This window comes from Malurus melanocephalus, unplaced genomic scaffold (genome assembly GCF_030028575.1).
Source record: "Malurus melanocephalus ecotype Western Australia unplaced genomic scaffold, MMel_1.1 scaffold_5, whole genome shotgun sequence".
NCBI lineage: Eukaryota > Metazoa > Chordata > Aves > Passeriformes > Maluridae > Malurus > Malurus melanocephalus.
The window spans coordinates 287,137-307,867 of NW_026623237.1; the positions used below are offsets into that span (position 1 = coordinate 287,137).

Sequence of the window (20,731 nt, forward strand, 5' to 3'; positions counted from 1 at the left end):
TAGAGAGCTTTTGCAGTGTGTGGGCACCATTTAAGTTCAGTTAAGAGTTGCTTTGAATCTTCAGTGTCTTAGCAAGAGGTTGACCCAAAATAGCTGAAAAAGAACATTGTACTGGGAATGTTGTACAGCAGCACTAACCAGAGTATTCTTTACCTGACTATTTCAGTGTGGCAAAGCACTTCCTGGCCTTTCCAAGCAAGAAGACTGCTGTGGAACTGTGGGTACCTCCTGGGGTTTTAACAAATGCCAGAAATGTCCTAAGAAGCCATGTAAGTGCTATTTTATTGTTATTCTTGTGGGATTTTCCCCTCGAGTAGTATTTTCTCTTTTTTTTCAGAGGGGGAAAAAATAAAACAAACAAACCAAAGGAACCTAGTAGAAAAAAAAAAAAGTGCTATGATTTAATTAGCAACAGGTTGTAGAAAGTGGAATTCCCCAGCATGCCAGCAGAGTTACAATATGCAGGCACTCGGTGCAGCCAGCAAAGTTGATGYCGTTGGGTTTTTTCCCTGCTTCTTCCTCCTTTGAGTCAATGATGGACTGTTGCATTTACTCAGTGCAGGAAGAGTAATCACATTGAATCATCTTGCCTTTTCCAGCTGGACTTACTTTTTTTAAGTTTGCACAGAAATCTTAAATTATAGAGGCGCCAGTTTTTGCTTGGGGAGAATGCAGTGACCTCTCGGGACTGCAGATGAGATTTCAAGTTTGGAGCCAAGGCCTTCCAGGCTCTAAATTGTCAGTTGCTTTTTTTTTCCTGTGCTTTTGAAATATCTTCTCCAACAATTAGACAATGACAAAGACTTTCTTCACCATTTTATTATGATTTGACATCATATTATAATGAGAAAGGCATTTCGAATTATTTGTGTGATTGGTGAAGATAATCTCTTAAACTTTTTGTGAATTACATTATTGTTACACGGGAATAGTAATACTTCTGTGTCATGTCATATTTTCGGCATTAAATGAAAGATGGGAAAAGATAATGTAATGTCTGTTTTGCAGATGGAGTGGATCTGCATTTACTGGGCCAAAAATAGGTCATTAACTTTCAGTCATTCTTACCTAGTTCTTCTAGGACCCTGTTATTCAGATAGCAATGCTGGAAACATGTTCAATGTTTGGTTTTTTTGGAAGCATGTGTTTCTTTGCAAGTCTTAATGTAGATGTAAATACAATTCCAGCAGAAAATCTACTATTACTCCTATTTCTCTGACTCCTCCTTCCATAGAGATTCTGATATAAATTTATGCTGACTCAGACTCGTTTGCTAGTTTCTGAAACATTTTGTGCACTGGAGTATGTATATCTTCTGATGTGCTTTAAAAAGAGAGCCTCCTTGGGTGTTTGAAGGTCATTAGTTGATAAGATTCAGGTATCTATTTTATTCCTGTAGTGTAGCATGTAAATACAGTTTCTAAAAGGAGCATGCATGCCAATCATATGAAATTTAACAAAGACAAGTGTCAGCTTCTGCACCTGGCCCTGGGCACCCCTGGGTGTGTGCACAGACTGGGGAGTGAGAGGCTGGAGAGCAGTGCCAGTCAGAAAGTTGAACATGAGCCAGCAGTGCCCTGCAGCCAGGAGGGAAAACCCTGTCCTGGGGGGGCATCAGGCACAGCATCACCAGCTGGGCAAGGGAGGGGATTGTCCTGCTCTGCTCTGACCTGGGGCAGCCTCACCTCAAATGCTGGGGGCAGCTTTGGGAGCCACCATGTAAGAAAGACATAAGGCTCTTAGAGAGTGTCCAAAGGACAGCAACAAAGATGGTGAAGATCTTTGAGGGGACACTGTATGAGGAGCAGCTGAGGTCACTTGGTCTGTTCAGCCTGGAGGAGACTGAGGGRGGAGATCTCATTGCAGTTGACAACTTCATCATGAGGGGAAGAAGAGGGGTGGACRCTGACCTCTTTTCTGTGGTGACCAGTGACAGGACCCAAGGGAATGGCCTGAAGTTGTGCCAGGGCTTGCATATTAAAAAAAGGTTCTTCACCTAGAGGGTGGTTGGGCACTGGAACAGGCTCCCCATGGATGTGGTCACAGCACCAGCCTGGCAGAGTTCAAGAAGCATTTGAACAATGCAACTGAACTACAGCTGAAAGTCTAGTTCATCAGAAGTATATTGACATGTGTTGCCTATTTGGATGTAGGTGTGCTATGAGAAAAATCAGAAAAGCCTGAAATGTCCTTCAACAAAAAATTGTGTGGAGCTACTAATACAAACTTTTGGTGACTGGTTTGAAGGGAAGCACACTTRTTAGTTCATAGTTCAGGTAAAATACTGGTTGTCTCAGCCTGGAATCCACAGTGGATGTGTGGATCAGGCAGCTGCTTAATAGCATGGTGCTCAGCACAGTGTTAAGAGCAATCAAACAGGGAAACTGTGACAAACCATGTCTGAAGTTCTGATACACAGATGCTTCCTAAGCGGGTACAGAAAAGTGSTTGAACTCAACCTAAAAACCTCTCCTGAAGGCAAGTCCACCACCCTTTTTTCAAAGCACTGAATAAGAATRTAATAAGAATAGTTTATTTAAATGTTAATGAGATGAGCAATGTCCTCAATGTCCTTTTKTTATAAAAACTTAATGACTAGCATGCTTGCTCAAGATGGGATACTTCAGAGTTCCTTTATCTACCAGAATAATTTCTAATCTACATTTTATACCTATGAGGAGATGCCCTAACCCATAAAATGTAGAAACAATTCTTGGAGCAGTTCTGGGAAGCCAGACCCTTTCCCAGAGTCCTTAATTACTTACAGTGTGAGTCATGCTCACTCCTGCTTTCTGGCTCAGTTTGGAATTGTTTCTTTGAATGTAACTGTATGATCTCAAGAAGAAACAGCGAATGGCSCCACTTGGAATAATCTTCTCTTTCTGATTAAAGCATTCCTGGAAAGTAAGGATTTGTGTCTCCTAAAGTTAATAGGATGCATGTCTCATCTTTCTAGGTGGCAGTTCTCACTGTACATTGGTGTTTTAAAAAGGGAGGAGTAGAATGGTGCACTATCTGTTTTATCCAGATTAAATTGCAGTGTCATCATAAAAAGAGTATGATTTGGTCAGTTTATACTTCAAGAATATTCTTTGGATCTGTCAAGAAGTTTTAATAGCAGTGTATTTTCTCTAGGCTACATTTCAATAATTAGAAATCAGTCTAAGCATGATGCTATTTAATCAATGTCACGTCTATGGCAATTCTGCATGGATGCAAATGGTGAATTATTTGATTTTTAAGAACTGAAGGTGATACATTTGGAGTGTGGCAACTGTTTAAGTGATCTTACAGCTTCTTAAAATTTCATAGACGTTCGGTTTGAACTTAAGCACAAAACATGAACTGCCAAAAACTGTTCTGGATCTGGGACAAAGTGTCTTTTGGGCATGAGTGTCAAACTAAGCTTCATGTCAGTATCAACATGTCAGTGTTATGGTCCTGTAAACAATTTCCAAAGATAAATGTCAATTTATTGGAAGATTTAATGAAAGTGTGTAGTGGATGCTGAAGGATTTATATTCATCAAGTAGTTTTATTTTTACAACAATGAGAATGCRTCAGTGGTAAAAAGATTATACATATATATTTATATGTATAAATTTACATGATATTGGATGGAACAACTTGGGAGTCAAGTGAATAATTAGTAGGTTGTCTCTTAATTGGTATCTATGCTGGTGTCTCAACAGGTACAGTTAGTCCCACATGCTTCCCAAATGATTTTGATCTGTTCTGATATTCACTAAATTGATATTACCCTTTTTATGGTAGACACTTGGAAGCAGACAGACTTCCTTTTGCTTTTCTGGTTTTATGCCTCATAAACTTTGTTGGAAGTGGACCTGTTTTCATAATAATATGTAATCAGATTGTGATCTGCATAATCCACTTCAGCAAAATGCTTAAGCGTATACTTCAGTGCCACTACCAGGCACTTCTCTCTTCAATCAACTACTTAAGGACATGCATGTCTTGTTCCCATGGTGTTAAAGAGGGCTCAGGCATCTTTGTAAAGACTTGAGTATTTTGGGTAACAGCCACTGCTCAGTCAGACCTTCTGTCCTGTTGTAAATTTAAGTGCCTTGGCCTGAGACAGAGCCCATGTCTGTCAGTTTATGGGTTATTCAATATTACTGAAAACCAAAAGAAATTTTGGAACAGATTTCCATTTTTGAGGGCCTCTAACAGAAGACAACTTTGAAGAAGTTACGTGGGGCGTTATGTGTTGATTGGTCAGGCTTCTTGCTAACTTAATAATTACAAACAGGTTGTTTAAGTGAGTAAAGGGTAAGTAATGTAGGGCTCCATCCAGCTCCCACATGGATCACTAGCCATCACTGAACAAGCTTCTTCTCTGCTGTGACCTGCTTATGTTTGTGCTCTTTGTAAAAGGAAGAAAACAGCTGCTTCCTGTAACCTGTTTCCTGTTCATTGTGAGAGTAGGAGGATGAGGAAGGAGGGAGAGGTTAAAATCTCTGACCTCAGTCCACCACTGCACTTTCTAGAGCAGCTGAGTCACCCTGGGCAGGAAAATGAGTTGCAGCACTGGAAAAGACCTGGCATAGGTTATGGGCTGGTCTCCATMTACAAGTGGAAATTGTTTTCATTCAGCAGGCTGCACTGCAGGGTACCTTTCCTGCCCACAAAAAGTTAAAGATGCTCTGCTGGTTTCATTGTGAATTGAATTGGGTCTGTAATGGCAAACACTGATCAGTTAGGACATAACAATTACCATTATGAGTTTGAATCTGCCAACATGAGCACTAGGATTTTCATCAGCACTTTTGGGGACCTGAAGTAGACTAATGCCTTGAGCATTTGAAAATCTGAAATTTTAACTTAACATCAGCTTAATACTTCAATATTAAYATAGTGAAAAGATTGAAAAATCAGCTCTGGAAAATAAATGTATAATTGCCACTTTAGTAGAGGGACAAAATTTTTGAGTTGTAATTTGTGTTAAAATGATAGTAGTCAGTGTAAAGATGGAAAAATATGTGTTCAGAACTGTAGTAACATGGTTGCTGTCTTTTTACTATGTGTTCAACCATTTTCCACTTTATGAAATATCTAAGGAGAATCTTAATGTTTTATTTAAGCAATTATTTTATATAATTCACTGGACTTTGAAATAAAGCTATCTTGCTCCAAAGCCTGCTACTCGAGATMATCCCTGTTTTTTTTCCAAATAATAGACAAAGCTTTAGAGTTATTTGAAATAAATATCTTTCCCTGCCCCCCCCCCCCCTTTACAGTCAACTCGGTGCCAGTTTTAAAGTAAGCTGCAGGGATAAATGTGCAATTCAGGCATTATGTGAAGTGAAGCCAATCAACAGCATTGTTTCATACAGTTGTTCTGTCTTATTTGACAGTTTATATAGAGTAAAGATGGAAACTAATGAATCTGGTGGGTTTGGGACCTTTTTTTTTTTTTTTTTGTCTGTTATTAAAAGGAAACAAAAGATCTGATAAGATGTAAGGTATCTCTGCTGTAACATTCATATTATTAAAAACTCCCTTGATTCTTATTAAAATCACTTACATGGTCATAGTGCCAGAAGTTTAGTCCTATATGCTTRACAAAGTACTGGGCTTTGCCAAGAAGCCAACTTTTAGCGCATAACCATACTAAGAAGTTACTGCTCTCATTTATGATGCTTAACAATCAATAAACAATTTTCTGCAGTCTCAAAAGCAACCTTGAGTGGAGGAAAGAAACAATAAACAGAAATAAAAAGCTAGTTAACGGAACAATTTCTAGTTTGGCAAAATTGAATTCAATCTTTATTTTGTTATATCCATGTTGTTATGTCCGTGACTGTTTACACAGATCAGCCAGAAAGTGAAGTGAAGTTTAATGTTCTAAAATTCAACAGCTCTGTTAGGTAAAACACAGGTCCATTCTATAATGGGTCTTCAACTTTGTCTTTTCCAAACATATTTGAAGCTGGCTTGCAAAAGTAATTATTTGAAAGTTTCAGAACAAATAGGTTGAAAAATGTCCTGATTTCAAAGATTTGTTTTGGTTGGTTTTTTAACACAAATTTAACTGGATAACTGAAGGCTTAAATGCTGCCCACATTGAAAGAGATGGGAGGTTACCTGCACAATCTTTAATTTGTATTTTTTGCTCAACCATTCTTMACAAAACCTTATTTTTAAAAGAATATAGTTATATAATAATTTGGCCATCAGTCTCTGCATATAAGTCAGCAGTATTTAACTGATATAATTTTTTTTTTCAGCTTACCATGGATACGGTCCTATGATGGAATGCCCACAAGGCTACAAGAGGATCAATGCTACATTTTGTCAAGGTATGATATTGCCCACAATTGTTGTGTTTGTTTTGAGTATTGCTTTTCTGTGACAGCTTCTTTGATATCGATGATTTAGATGAATGAATCCAGTCCATTGATTTATATTTGTGAAAAAATGTTGAGGCTACTTTTGACTCTTTCCTAATATTGGCAACTCTATCGAGTAGATTTTTTTCCTCCAAGGAAAATAACTTCTGAAACTTTTATATATACTCTTATTTTCTTTGGTGATGTATAAAGATAACTTCATAAGGAGTATTTTACTTTGTTTTTCAGTAGAAATACATTGTTCTGTCAGGTTTTTTTGCTAAAGAGTGAATCTGCAGACACTCAGTTAAGTTAGATGAAACTAGCAATACAGAACAATTTTTGGAGTCATGAAAGTGTAATCAGAGAACAGTTCTTTTGGACTCAAGAGGTTAGGTACAACAGTACTGAGAAAAGCCAGATAATGTCCCTGGCAAGCAAGGAGAGGAAAGGCCTGAGTATCAGGCTGCCATGTAATGAAGTGACCTGCCTACTTCCAGAGTGTGGACAGTGCAGGTGAGGGTGTACAGAGTTACACACTTCCTGGTTGGGTTACTCCAARATTATTATCACCTGGCAGTACATACACAAGTTACCAGAACACAGGGTTGTGGGGTCTGCATGCTCATGCAGCTGCAAAGCAAGGCTCGAGACATTTGGATTCTCCTGGTCTGTAGCATCTCTGGCAAAGCTGAAGAGATGACCACAGACCAATTCTTTCATTTCATTCTTTCTGTGTATCTTGGAGCACTGCACAGAGGCGCCAGATGAGGATGTATGGAAAAGCTTCATTGCTTGTTTTGTTTGGCACAGCACAAGTAAATAAGAAAAAGGAGCTCTGAGAATCTTCCAGTTGTGTTCTGGAGAGAGATTAGGGAAGGAAGGGAAAACAAGTTCAAGTGAAGCTGATACTGCTGTGGCCAGGTTTCTTAATCACTATTGATATTGCAAGGGTAAAAGTGGTCCCAACAAATAGTAGTAGTGGTGGACACTGGATAAAATGAAAGAATAGTTGATGTTAAAGGGTATTTGTAGGCATTTTGGACATAAATTTGATCTTATTTCATGGAAAACTTTCACTTTGCTTGTTGTTAAGGGAATGTTCGGTAGCCAGTTGCATAAAGAAATTATTTATCAGCTAAAATAATAAAGTCTGCAGAGCACTAAACACAAACATCATGCTGTTTCACTGCTGAGGGAGATGTGAACTACTATCTACAGGTGTAGCCACCTGAGCCCGTGTGCTGCTCAGGTCTCTACCCAGTGATTTCCCAGCTTGCACGGTAGAAACATTTGGAGGACTGGATGGGTCAAAAAAGTAAAAAAGTGAATGAAGGAGAGCAGCCAGTTATATCTCAAGAGCTTGTCCCCTGCTCTGCAGCAAAAAACTGTAGAGTCCTCTTAATAAATAAATAGAGGGGATGGGGAGATGTTGATGGCAATTTACTGATGACGACTGTAAAGTGAAAAGGTGATGTAGTGTGAGATGTAAAAGGGCCACCTTTTTATGCCTCAAATTAAACATGCAGGTGGTGTGTGTATTTCAGCAAGATGGTTCCAGCTATTTTGAAAAAGATTGTCTTGTTCCACACATCAGTCATGAGGTTTTTCAGAGCCTGCAAAAGAGAGATATTCTGGCTTTGAACCGAAAGTGTCCAAAAGATGCCATGATGCATCAGTGCCATAATTCATCTTTCTCAGCATGATYCAGGAGAGACAGGAGCTTTTGATATCTTCAGGAGTTGTGTGCATACCCTACAGAATACACACTGGTTTCAGACAGCAACATCCCAGCAGGCATTTAAAGTGAGTAGGGCATTCAGTTTATTTCAAGAGGTTGAACCTAGGTGTTGGCAAACCTTATTTCATGGAAACTAAGATCCTTAGTCAGGGATTATAGACAGCTCAAAATGGTCTGGTGCTTGTGAARGTTGTCAGAAGCAGGCCAGGAAGTTGTTTCACTGAGCAGTGACAGGCTGATAGAGAGAGAGAACATATGTCTCTGGGTAGGAGCATAAGAGGGAGCTAAGTACTGCCAGGGTAGTGTGCAGAAATAGATCTGTACCTGGTAAGCTAATCACTGGGTTTTGCACTGGATTTTGATAATTCTTCCCCTGACACATTTTTGTACTTCATAACTAAAACTGCAAGAAATATGAGGTTTTAAATAATTTGTTTTATACTGCTGTCACTATCCCAGAAGAGAGTGAGCTGCAGACTCTAAATATAACTTGTAGTTGATACATGGAAATCTATCATGTAGTGTTTAATCATAAAATGATAGTAGACTTATCTTACTGTGAAGTAGACTGTTGATGGGTTAGAGATGGGGACAATCTCCTAACTTTCTGGAGAGGGATGAGGTAGGGGATGTTGGAGGCTCCCCTCATTGTTTATTGAGGCTTGAATGGCTTCTCTGTAATTTGCTCACTACCACACTCCAGTAAGGAGAAAAATATGGAAGAAAGAATACCCATGAAACAAAGACATGATGGAATTTTGTCCTATTGAAGTAAGTAACAAGATTACCTTTTTCTTTCAGAAGGTCAGGATTTTGACCTCTGTTTGAACATTCCTCAGGAAAGCTAGCTTCATATGTGAAAGCTGCTGGCAGGGTCTGTTTCAGGCCTGAAATGGTTATTAGCATGTGCTGCTCAATGGGTCAGCCAAAAGTGTCCTGTTTGTTTATCTGGAGCAGACATGCTTTTCTGTAAGAGAAGAGGACAGGCCTAATGAAGAGCTGTCCATATCACTAACACGGACAGCAGTAGATGTCAAGAGAAAACTGTTTAAGCTGCTGGCGTGGGAGTATTCCTGTTCTTTTAATAATCCTTACAATCAAATTGGAGGGGAGTGGAACAGCATGTCCATATGCAAGTGTACGTTTTAATTAGATTATTCTTTGCTAAAAGGGCATGAATGCTGAGTCCATGCTTAGAAAGGGCTAGGGTTGCCAGACCAAATAGTTACGGGGATCTATTTCTGAATCTCTGCCTGCAGCTAAAAGAGATTGGTTTTTTTCACTTAGATGTTGTCCAACTTCAATGCCTTTGAAAACTCAGGCCTAAGAGCCTAATTAACCTTTTGTTCTACTTTGGTTTTGGAGTCAAAAGTCTACACAGGCCTCATAAACTAAGGAGTATTAGCGTGATTAATAACCAGATCATTACTTTTTTYCTTTCAAGTGAGTGAACTAATGTAATGAAGCATTCTTCTCTCTAATGTGTAAGTAGGACCACAAAGAACCATCTGTGGGTATGTTAATTCAAACAGTTTAGTGTAATTACTATCAAGAAAGATTTTTTTCCCCCTCCCAGTAATTATCTTTTCAATGGGGTGATTTATTATATGTACACACATGGACACCCTAAGGCTGTCATTAGAGTCAAAATACAGTTTATCAGTGTTGCAACTTCTTTGTCAAAATCCACATGCAATGCTAATTTCTGGTTCCCTGCTTAGAATTATACTTACTGTTTCCTTAGTCTGTTAAYGGTTTTCTTGGAAAACTGAAATGGAATGGAAAAAACAGCTGGTGAAAAGGTTGGATTCATTTTTCAGGAAACTAACATATTGCCAGCAGAGCACTTTAGAAATCTTATCTTGAAGAACTGGAAAAATACCTGAGCACTTGTTGTTTTGCAATGAAGCAAAAAGTGCGTGGAAGTTCTTGGAAAGTCCCTATAATTTTAAAATTAAATGTTTATGAGCTTGCAGAAACTAGTACATGTGTGTTGATAGATCAGGTTCTATAATCATCTATAATCACTCTGGGGACTTGAAGCACTTTTCTCTTGGCTTCATCAGCTTTAAGATAAATTCTGAAGCTATATTCTGTCCTCCTACATTTGTCCCTAAAATACAGTAATAAATCTGTTTTCTCTGTATGTTGTATATTTATTTCACTACTTTTAAGTAATAAAAGACCTTTTTAATAAGAAATGCTATTTAATGTTACTTAGCTACTAAGTCAACAACCATCTTTCAAAGAAGTTCTTATATGATGATCATAGTGAGAAATAAATATATCTCCAGAAACTGGGCTGGGTTGCTGTTTAGACACTGATTATGTGTTTGAGAAGTGTGGCTCTGCAAACTTGTGTTCCAGTAAATTCCACGCAAAAGCACAAAACGAATTGGACTGATTTCTTCTGCTGCTATTCTGTTAGCTCACAGAAGTCAGTGGGTCATTTCTTAGAATAAGCAACTGTTTTTTCTGTAATTTAAAAAAAAAACATTGCAATAGTTTAATTAACAACAAATCCTTAAGTTTTGTTTCTTTTACTACTCAAATTATTATTGAAAGAATCGACTATAACAGAGGCAATAAAATCTGGATATTGTATTTATCTTAGAGGATATTAGTAGTGGTTAGTATAGCTATAGCAGAAACAGTTGGAACAATATTTTCTGTGGTATTAATAGGTAATTGATTGCAATTGATATTCATAAAGAGAATAAAAACTGATGCCTGCATATTGAAATTTGCCTGCAATTTGGAAATSAAGTCGGATGGCACCCCCAGTGAAGCCTACATGTAACTGCCAGAATCTGTCAAATTTTCACAATTGACATAAATKATATATTCCAGTCTAAATTTGCAACATGATTTATTATGCATGTTAAAGCACTTACTGCATGAAAACATCTATCAAGGCAGATATTCCTCAATAACATTTAATGACTGACCACTAGGTAATTTTTAATTAAGAAGTTGCCTGAATACTTTGGCAAATTCTAGTTAGTATATAATTGATCTAGAAGGCCTTCTTTGCTTAAATGCAGCAGTATTTTAAGGGTGCATGGGTTTCATTGAAAGGCAAGTTGCTCTCTTTGCATCAGAAAGGAACAATATTTTCCATTAGGTTTTATTACTTAGTTCTTTAAACAAAGTCAGTTTTGAGAAGCATAGAGCTTCTCTCAGAGCAAACTGTAGACATCCCCTTGCAGAAATCTACCTTTCTGCAGTGCTGACACCTGTAATCAGCTATTGAGATTTTGTGTGTCCTCCAGCACCAGACACTTGGGACACAGAGGGTGAGGTGGGCTGCAGTACTTTTCTAGCCAGAGTTTTATTCTGAATATTTTGGTGAAGTTTCYGGGGCTGTGCTGGTCTGACTAGAAATCGCTGCTTTTTCAAGTTCCTATTCTCAGTCAAAATTTTATAAGAACCTTCTGGATATTGTGACTGTCCTAGCTGAAAGCAGTTGTATGTTTAGTTTTTATACCTTGTTATGTGTAATCTTAAAAATTGTGAAATTATGTGTTGTTTTCTTCTAGTGCTTGTAATGTGACTTTAAAAATCTGAATTGCTCATTGTTTTTTGAGTCCTAATAATTAATGCAATCAAAAATCACCTGCCATATTTGTAACATGGCAAACTCTGATACAAGTGAGATCTATTGTTTCCAAAGACGATTTTAAAAAAATTAATACTAAATCACTTAACATTCTTCAGCCTTCTTTATGAAAATTTTAAATGCCTTTTAGTTACTACACTGAATAATAATAAAATCAATCAGATCCCAATTGATAGTGGAACCAAAGAAATTTGATTGCATTATTTACATCAATAGTAGCAACGGTTTCTTTCAAAAAATAAATTAAAGACTATTCTTGTTTGTATTTGCATTGTTCAAAATTCTTGCATAACTCTGACCTTTTTGAATTCATAGACTGCTTTCCTTGAGTAAAAATATTTCTTTTTAAATTAATAGATAGATTTAAATAATGTCATATCAGAGGGTTGCAGAACCCATGAYCAAACATGTACATTCGGCTGTAGAATTTTAAGATAATACTTAAATGTGGTTAAATGTTCTAAGCTGGGATGATTTTGATGAGCATAAATTCAATGTGCTAAGMCTGAAAATGAGGGAATGAGTTTAATTTTATAGGAATGTTTCAAATTCCTGTGTGTCTGTGACCAAATATGGGCATGGCTCGCTATCCGAAGAGGGTGGGGAGTGGGCTTGCTCAGTGTGTCCGAATGACTTACTAGGCAGAAGGCAGAGAAGACAACTTTACATCACCTCAGCTTTCTGCATTGGGCCAGCTGGACCTGGGTGGTCTGAGAAGCTTTTGTAATGGTTAACACAGCCAAAACACAGGGAACATCCCTTCCTAAATAGTCTTAGGGCTGGAAGCTGCCAGAGGGAARCACGACAGAGCTGATACTCCAACACCAGCTTTGGTTGGGTGCTGTGTAGCAGCCAGCAGTTCTCTGCTGATCCACGGTCCTTCTGCACCACTTTGCTTGCCTGTGGCAGCCATCATCTTCAGGTTGTGTTGGCCTGTTAATGTGTAGAACAGAAGCAAGCTGGAAGCATTTCCATATTTGCTTCCTGAAGCATCTAGTAAGGTATTTCAGTAAAAGGGCAAATTAAAGGAGTGTTAATGTAGTAAATAACTCGTCAATTTTATAGCAACCAAGCAAAGCATATTCTTTCAACAGTAAGTGACAGGTACAGATTTCATTTTAAGCAGGCACAGGAATTTTTCCTAGGATTGGATGTTTACACTTAGCATGGTTTGTTATTCTTGGATAAAGGATACTCAGGCAGTCTGCATTACAATGTCATTAATCCTGGAATAAAGCTGAAATCATTCACTTCCTGGATGTGATTGAATTAGGTATACCATTGCTCCAGGAAATGTGAGAGAAGTTGCTTATAGGTTTCCAGTAAGGAACCAAAATAATGTTGAACAGCAGCTAATGAGGCCCCAAACACTGTTTTAAAAGTGTARTCTAATTTAAAAGCCAGTGTAGGATTGGAGAATGCAAGCAGAATGTTGGAARTTAATGCTCCTGCAACTTGTCCTTCCCCCTAACACAGATTTCTGTGCACTGTCATTTGGTTAAGAAAGAGATTCTACTATATCATTCCTTTCTGTACATAAATGTACGTCAGCAAGAGGGAAACCTTCCATTAGGTGTGAAAGCGTTTTGTCACCTCTAAGTACCTTAGAACAGAATTTGAACTTCTGATTAATGCATTTCTTCTTCAGTTATCACAATTTCCCATTGTGCAGTGCATGTAAGAGAGCTGAAAAAGTAAATCCATACCTGAAGAAATATAGATGGAGATGTTGAAAAATCACTGGGCTTTTTGATCGTCAGCAAGCAGGAACTGTTTAGAGAAGAGTAACAAATAACGGTCAGATTGTTTTTCAGAAGCTTCCTGCATTTTTTAATTTATGCTGGAGTATTCAGTCCTTCTCTAAATCACAGTTATTAGAAGAAAATTGGTAATATTAATTGCTGCCTGCACTTAGACTGAAATTTTATTTAGTATTGCAGTATTCAGCCCATGCAAATGTCTATGTGTGGTCATGAGTAAAAGCAGTTCTTCATTTGATTGTGTTAAATATATGTGGACTATGGTTCTGGTGAAGTGCTTTGCAGTATTTCTAATGTGAAACCTTGATGATTGCCTTACACTGGACAAAAATCCCAATAAAATGTCTTTGTGAATGTTCGTAGAAAGCAAGCAGAAAAAAACATGAACAAAGTAAATTTACTTTTTGTTATCTGAGTTATCAATTCATTTCCATCTTTTATCTATTATAACAGATGTAAAGTTCGTTGAAAGTAAATCTGGTTTTGGACTTAGTAAAGCTATATTATTATCACGGTTTATAACAAGTTCAGTGTTACTGTGTGCATTGTTCCTGCCTTCCTCCTTTGCTTCTGTTTGCTTTTGATGGTTGGGGTTTTTTTTTTTTTTTTTTTTTTTTTTTAAGCCGTGAGGATACTAGTGTGTTTGTAGTCACAGTCTCCACATGAGCAGACAGGCATTCAGTTAGAAAATGGTTGTTTTAGCTTGTTTTTTTTTTCRCCAGGAAATTCAGTGGCAGTGAGTCATTAGCATATTAGCATATACTTTTCTGAGAACAGGCTGACCTGACACTCAGAAGACCTATAAAAATGTGTGGGAATATACCAAACACTAACTGCTGTCATTAAGAGAGCCTGTTTTAAGTTGATTTTTTTTTGTGAAATSGATTGGCAGCAGTGTGGTTGCAGCACCTGAGTTATTTGAAGCTGGAAGCGCGGTGGTGGCTCTGGAGAGCGCGTCGGCCGACCTCACCGTATATCGAGCTGTGTGCTTACAAAAGGGTGCAGGGGGAGCCGAGACACAGCAGACTCATCTGTACTGCCCTGTAGCATCACTGTAAAGACCCTGGTTATGGCACAGCTTCTTTGAACTTGGATGAACTTGTGAGAGCACAGTCACCAGCAGGGCCACTGGGATGGCATRCGGCTTCCACTGCCATCTCAACAGGTTATGAGTCAAACTTTCATGGAGATGGGCTACCAAATGTAGGGCAACAGTGTGCCAAGGACCAGTTCCATGTATTTGGCATGAATAGTGCTAGGGAGTAACAGCAAAGGGTCAGGCGGTCAGTCAGGGGACAATTGACAATGCTTCTTTCATGCCAGAGGGGTTATACCCATTTATTACTGAGGAAGGGTCAAGTCCTTAACATTATCAAACACCAACTATTAAAAAAACAATGCTTTATTTACCAGCTCAATATAAATTATAAATAACAGTGCTYACTGTGAGAGTTCCTTATGGAGCCATGCATGGTGCTGTTTGGAATATCTCCTTGTTTAAACACTTTTTTTTTCCTGCATCACTGGTGCACAGGCTTTTTACCAGTGGAAATTTATTACTTTGCTTTTCTCAAAAACTGGAAGATTATATTGAATTGGTCTTTGGAAAGCTTTATTTGCATATGTTTGGTTTTATAGTACTGCTATAGACTTGTATATGTACACACATTTGCATATGTGGGGTTTTACAATACTGCTACCTAGCCCCTACTATTTCCTCTATGTAGGTGAAGGCATTTGATAAATTACTCCTTAACATGCCATAAGTTCATACTTCYGCAGAAGATGTTATTCAGACATTTTCCTCTAGTTCTTACAATGTAGAAAATGAATTCCTATTCCTATACTAATGTAAAATTGAAATATTCTTTATGTCCATATACAAGAAATAGAGAGTTAAAAAAAAAAAGGCCTGCTAATCTTGAATCAGATTTCCTTTCCAGCTGCCTGAACAAGTTGATTCCAGTGCAATTTGCACAGCTGGGTAGGCTGGCAGGTGGTAGGAAACATTTTGGATAGGTGGCCTTTTACCACAGTCTCAAATGAAGTGAAGTAAGTAGTAAATCTGGAAGGATTTTTTTTTTCCTGCTCAGGTTGTTAAATAAGCACTATTCTTACATGTACATATGTTTCTTTTGAAAATTTGAAGTGTGCATTTTGTTGGGTTTTTTTTAATCAGCTTCTGGCTTTTTTCTGTGGAGTCCCTAGATAGGCTTGTGCAATTCAGCATAGAGCATCGGCTCAGTAATTCTATGAGCTCATGGAGTAGACAAGACCAGAAAAAAAGGCATTAAAAACCCTATAATTAAGTCATGCTGAGGCATTGGAACATTCACAATAAAGTTAACTTTAAAAATTGGACAAATGTAGCAAGAGCAACATCCATATCAGAAACTATAGAAGGAATGTTTAGTTGGCATTTGCACATAAATAAATTGATACTTAAATGTAGCAGTGCCCACATTAAATAGCAATAGGAGAACTCATGTGAATGGGGAATTACGTTTATAAGTACCAGACATACAAGAACAGTTCATCTGTAACACATTGAATGCAGAGGCAATAATGACAGCATTTGTGAATGTCTTCTGCAGAACAGTTGAATCATTTGGAAGAAAGGATGACTGTGTATTCATGTGTATAGGAAGATCTTGTGTATCCACAAACCAGCCACTCAGCTAAATAATGCCATGAAACATTCCTACCTTTAACATTTAAATAATAACCTATATCCATATATAGATTTTAACCTTGCTTAAAATGAAGGTGGATGTAAACAATGAGCAAAGTTATCATCTAATAAATGAACAATACATCATTAATAATTTTTAACATTGAAAATACAAACACACTTCTGTTAAACTAGGTTACGTTGCTTAAATACATGTAGAAGGGTAGAATTATTTTCCTAGATAAAAGGAAAAAGTGCCATCCATTTAATRCTGACATTTAAGTAAAACGTCTGTATTTTAATGCTCAGCAAACAAGAGACTTAGTCTTTCCTTGAAAATAAGAATTACAAAATTTGAGTCAAATTTTCATTATTTAAAGTAAGCTGTCTYCTTTGCTGATGTGAAACTGAAATGCTATTTTCACTAGACAAAGCATTTCTGCTAATTCTAATTCCAGAAAATCACAAAAAAAGTGATACGTTATATATGTTACTTGGCAGGTATCTTCCGTTTTTACCCCAGTGGTTTAGGTTAATTTTCCYATAAAGAAAAGTGTATACTTAGAATTTGGAAGGAGAGAAAGTTTTTTTTTTAATTATTACAATGTTGGAAGTAGAGAAATTGTTTTCATTATGTGTATCAATTTCTCCTGTGCTTTTCCTTTCCCTCCAATTCCTGAACGTGCTTTTTGCCCATAAGTGTATGTGTAATTTGTGTAATTGTGTTGAGGATTTTAATTTTAAAATGAACCCAGATATCAACATTTTTCCTGTACTCGGAGTAAAGGATACCATCTCTTCCTCTAACTTCTGACAACAGAAACAGTGCTCGATCAAAGCAAGTAGAATAATTTTATGGTTTAGTGCTAATTTGAAGACTGGTCTGACAGCCCAAATTKCCAACAGATAGAAAATTCAATAGAGGATTCTTGAGTCTTCCAGTATTTTCATTGTATTAGCTTCTAGATATTTCAGAGTCTTCCAACAGGTCCTTGTCAGGCCTAATTTTAGAAAATGGAGGGTTAGTTAATATTTGGRCTTGTAATTATCCTTTCCTCCCAAAAGCTTTACAAAAGCATTACTATATTTCTATTTAAGGATGTTTTAATAACATCTTTAGTTTGCTGTTAAGATTTAAGTTCGTTTCATGTAATACTCACAAATTATAATGGTATTGAAACTGATAATCCTATTAGGATGAGCTGGAACAGTGTGGATGCCTTTGATCATCTTTTGAGATTTCAGGGAAAACAAAGAACCTAGTTTGATGAAGAAATTTAAGAAACAGATAAAATGCAAGTGCATCCAAAAAAGTCTAGCTTAATTAGTATTCTGTATTAATGCAATCCTGAAATAAGAGACTCCTGTTCTTTTTTGGGATATCATCGTGCTTAAATATTGCATTGGACAAAAAGTAGACTAACTTACAAAAATATTTCAGCTGGTTTTGTTCTCTTTTCTTATACCATTCTCATTTTTAAATAGTCCACTCCCTCTGAGGTCAGAAAGTCATGTAGTCTGGGAATTTCACTTGAAAATTCCTTTGAGGCAGAGCTGATTCTTTGTAATTCATGTGGTTTCTATCACATTTCATCCAAAGTTCTAGGAGATAAATTACTGCTCTTTGTCACACTTCTATGCACGTAAGTGCACAGAAGTGAAGTTTATCCAGGTGGTGTCAAGATACTATATTAGGTACAGCACTAGAAGAACTGAGGGATAAGCTCAGCACTGAGTATTTGGAAAAAAATGCAGCTGATATGGCAGCTGCCAGAGTCTGCTGTACTGTGCACTCTTATGYCAGGGGACAGGTAGCCAAACTTAGGGAGAAAAATGAAGAAGAAAGAATCTTTCTGTATATTTCCAAATGCAAACTGCAGCACATGTGTGTTATATTTTGTATATTCAGTCTCTTACCCTCAGCAATGGTGTTGAATTAAGAAGCAACATACAATGAAGTCAGATGAAATTATATTGGTTTTATAAATGCTAAAAGGAAAGGTATTATATATTTTAGATAGATAATCACTAATACCTGGTTTTCAAAGAGCTGGCTGAAGTATCTAACTTTCATGTGAAGTTTGTTAACCCAGCAAGATAGGTATTTTTTCCTAGCCTTAAGGATAGAGAGGGAGAGCATTACAGAAAAATAATACATCTAAATGTTTTAAAGGACGTCTCTTACAATGTGCTCTCTCAATTTTTCTGAAAGAAGAGACTTTGCAATTTATGACACTGATAATTATGGATATAGGGGTCTTTTATTTTTGTTACTGTTTCAGGGTTTGGATTATCTGTGTAATATACATTGTTATGATTCTTTGAAATAAAAAGCTAGTTTGGCTGGCTTGGTTACAGATGGCATCCAGATGATTTTTAGACAGGCCCTTTTTTAAGAGAGAATGAACTATAGAGGCAGCCCTGAGTGTGATATGAGACATGAGAGTGGGATTCAGTGAGACTGAAAGGAGCACTTGCACAGGTGGCCTGGTAACAGCAAACTTCATCACAGCAGTTCACAGAATTACAGAAGAAGCTGAGTTGGGAGGGACCTAAAAGGATTATTGAGTCCAACTCCTGGCCCTGCACAGGACCATCCCTAAGAGTCACACCCTGTGCCCAAGGGTTTTATTCAAACACTTCYTGAACTCTGCCAGGCTGGTGCTGTGACCACATCCCTGGGGAGCTGTTCCAGTGCCCAGCCACCCTCTGGGTGAAGAATCTTTTCCTAATAKCCAASGTAAACCTCCCCGGCACAAYTTAAGGCCACTCCCTTGGGTTCTGTCACTCATCACCAGAGAGAAGAGATCAGTGCCTGCCCCTCCTCTCCCCTTCASGAGGAAATTGTCAATTGCACTGAGGKCTCTCCTCAGTCWCCTCCAGGCTGWACAGACCAAGTRACCTCAGCCGTTTCTCCTACAGCTTCTCCTCAAGGCTCTTCACTATCCTCATGGCCCTCTTTTGGACACWSTCTAATAGTTAATTGTATTTCTCATATTRTGKCACCYAAAGCTGCCCCCAGCACTGGAGGTGAGGCTGCCCCAGGTCAGAGCAGAGCAGGACAATCCCCTCCCTTGCCCAGCTGCCARTGCTGTGCCCGATGCCCCCCAGGATAGGGTTTTCCCTCCAGGGCACTGCTGGCTCACATTCAAATTCATTGTTACGGAGTTGTGTTGCCACAGCTGCAATTCTTTTTGTGTCAGGTATGTTCTGTACTCCCTGAAGCATATCCCTGCCATCAGGTTATGTGGACAACAGACGATATTTTTGCATTGTGCTTCTTCTGGCACAGTGAACCATTGAGCACTATAAAATASAAATACTATAAAAACTGTATTAAATGTGTTCCACCCCATATAAAATATCTGTTAAAACTTGTCTCTGTGAATGTTCGTGTGAGCTGTGTTTAGCTGCACGAGCAGTCATGTAGTTAGGAAAAGAGGGGTTGATAAGCCAGTCAAAGTGTATTTGTTTTTCTAATTCAGAGTACTTCAGAATGTATAAATGTAATTGTGTTTCTGTTATGTCCTCAGCAGTGTTTTAAAAGGTTATAAATCAAATGTCAGTATGGGGAAAAGTGTTCTTTAGAGTGTTAACTTTTAACAGTTCTCCTGCACATATTTAAAAAAAAAAAAAAAGAACTTCCGAACAAAGAGAAATATTAGTACATGTTTCAGCATCTGATTATTTTCAATTTTCCCACAGATATCAATGAGTGTCAGTTACAGGGGGTATGCCCTAATGGTGAGTGCTTGAATACCATGGGCAGCTACAGATGTACCTGCAAAATGGGATTTGTGCCAGATCCTACCCTCTCAAGATGCATACGTAAGTAATAATGCTAATCAAAGTATAAATCAGATACTTAGTTACATTTCAGATGAAGGTGTATTTGACTGGTCCAAACTATTCTAATCTGTCACTTTTTTGCTGTCCCCAACTCGTATTCCCAGTTCATTCGTATTCCCAGTTCCTTCACTTTATTTAGTCAGTCTCTGTTCTCATGCCTCCTATTTGTTTCTTTGTCTTGGTCTCCACCAGTTAATGGCTTCCCAGGATCCTTGACACCTTTTCCTGATTTTCTTGCCACCAAATCTTCAAGGCCTTATCCAGCCTCTTTATACATTCAATCTTTTTCAGTAGCCTGGAGTTTCYACGTTTTTTTTTCACTCCCCTCTCTACTAGTTTCCCAGCCAAAATCATCTTTGTGTCCTGCTCTCTCCTTTTCCACCTSTGCAGCTTTGATCTGCCTAGTTTCCATTACTAAACATTTAGCCCAGGATAATCTCTGGCACCTTTTTCTTTTAATATTAATTCTTCTAATTAAGAAGAATTAATATTAAGAAATAATTAGGAGAAAAGAAAAGTTGTGAACAACATGAATACAGATATTTTCCCGTATTAATTAGCTTTTACTTTGTTTGCTATCAACTCAAGAAGAAAAGACTGTGGAGAGCAACTACATTTTTCACTTTATGGTTTGTTCTGCAAAGAATACGAACAAATGAGAAATAGCTACAATCCTAAGTTCTTTCTGTGAGCTRTATTTATGTTTATAAAATACAGTCTCAAGTCATAGGTGAGGTCTCT

General features: G+C 37.7%; 1 protein-coding gene across 8 annotated transcripts in view; it reads left to right on the plus strand.

Annotated features, from left to right (window-relative positions):
- Positions 1-20,731, plus strand: part of LTBP1 (latent transforming growth factor beta binding protein 1) — a 191,281-nt gene that overhangs the window by 100,342 nt on the left and 70,208 nt on the right. For all 8 annotated transcript variants that reach the window (XM_057369961.1, XM_057369977.1, XM_057369970.1 and 5 more), the window contains 3 exons: positions 167-269; positions 6,249-6,320; positions 19,847-19,969. In XM_057369961.1, the coding sequence (XP_057225944.1) occupies positions 167-269; positions 6,249-6,320; positions 19,847-19,969 (298 nt within the window). The remainder of the gene's footprint in view (positions 1-166; positions 270-6,248; positions 6,321-19,846; positions 19,970-20,731) is intronic.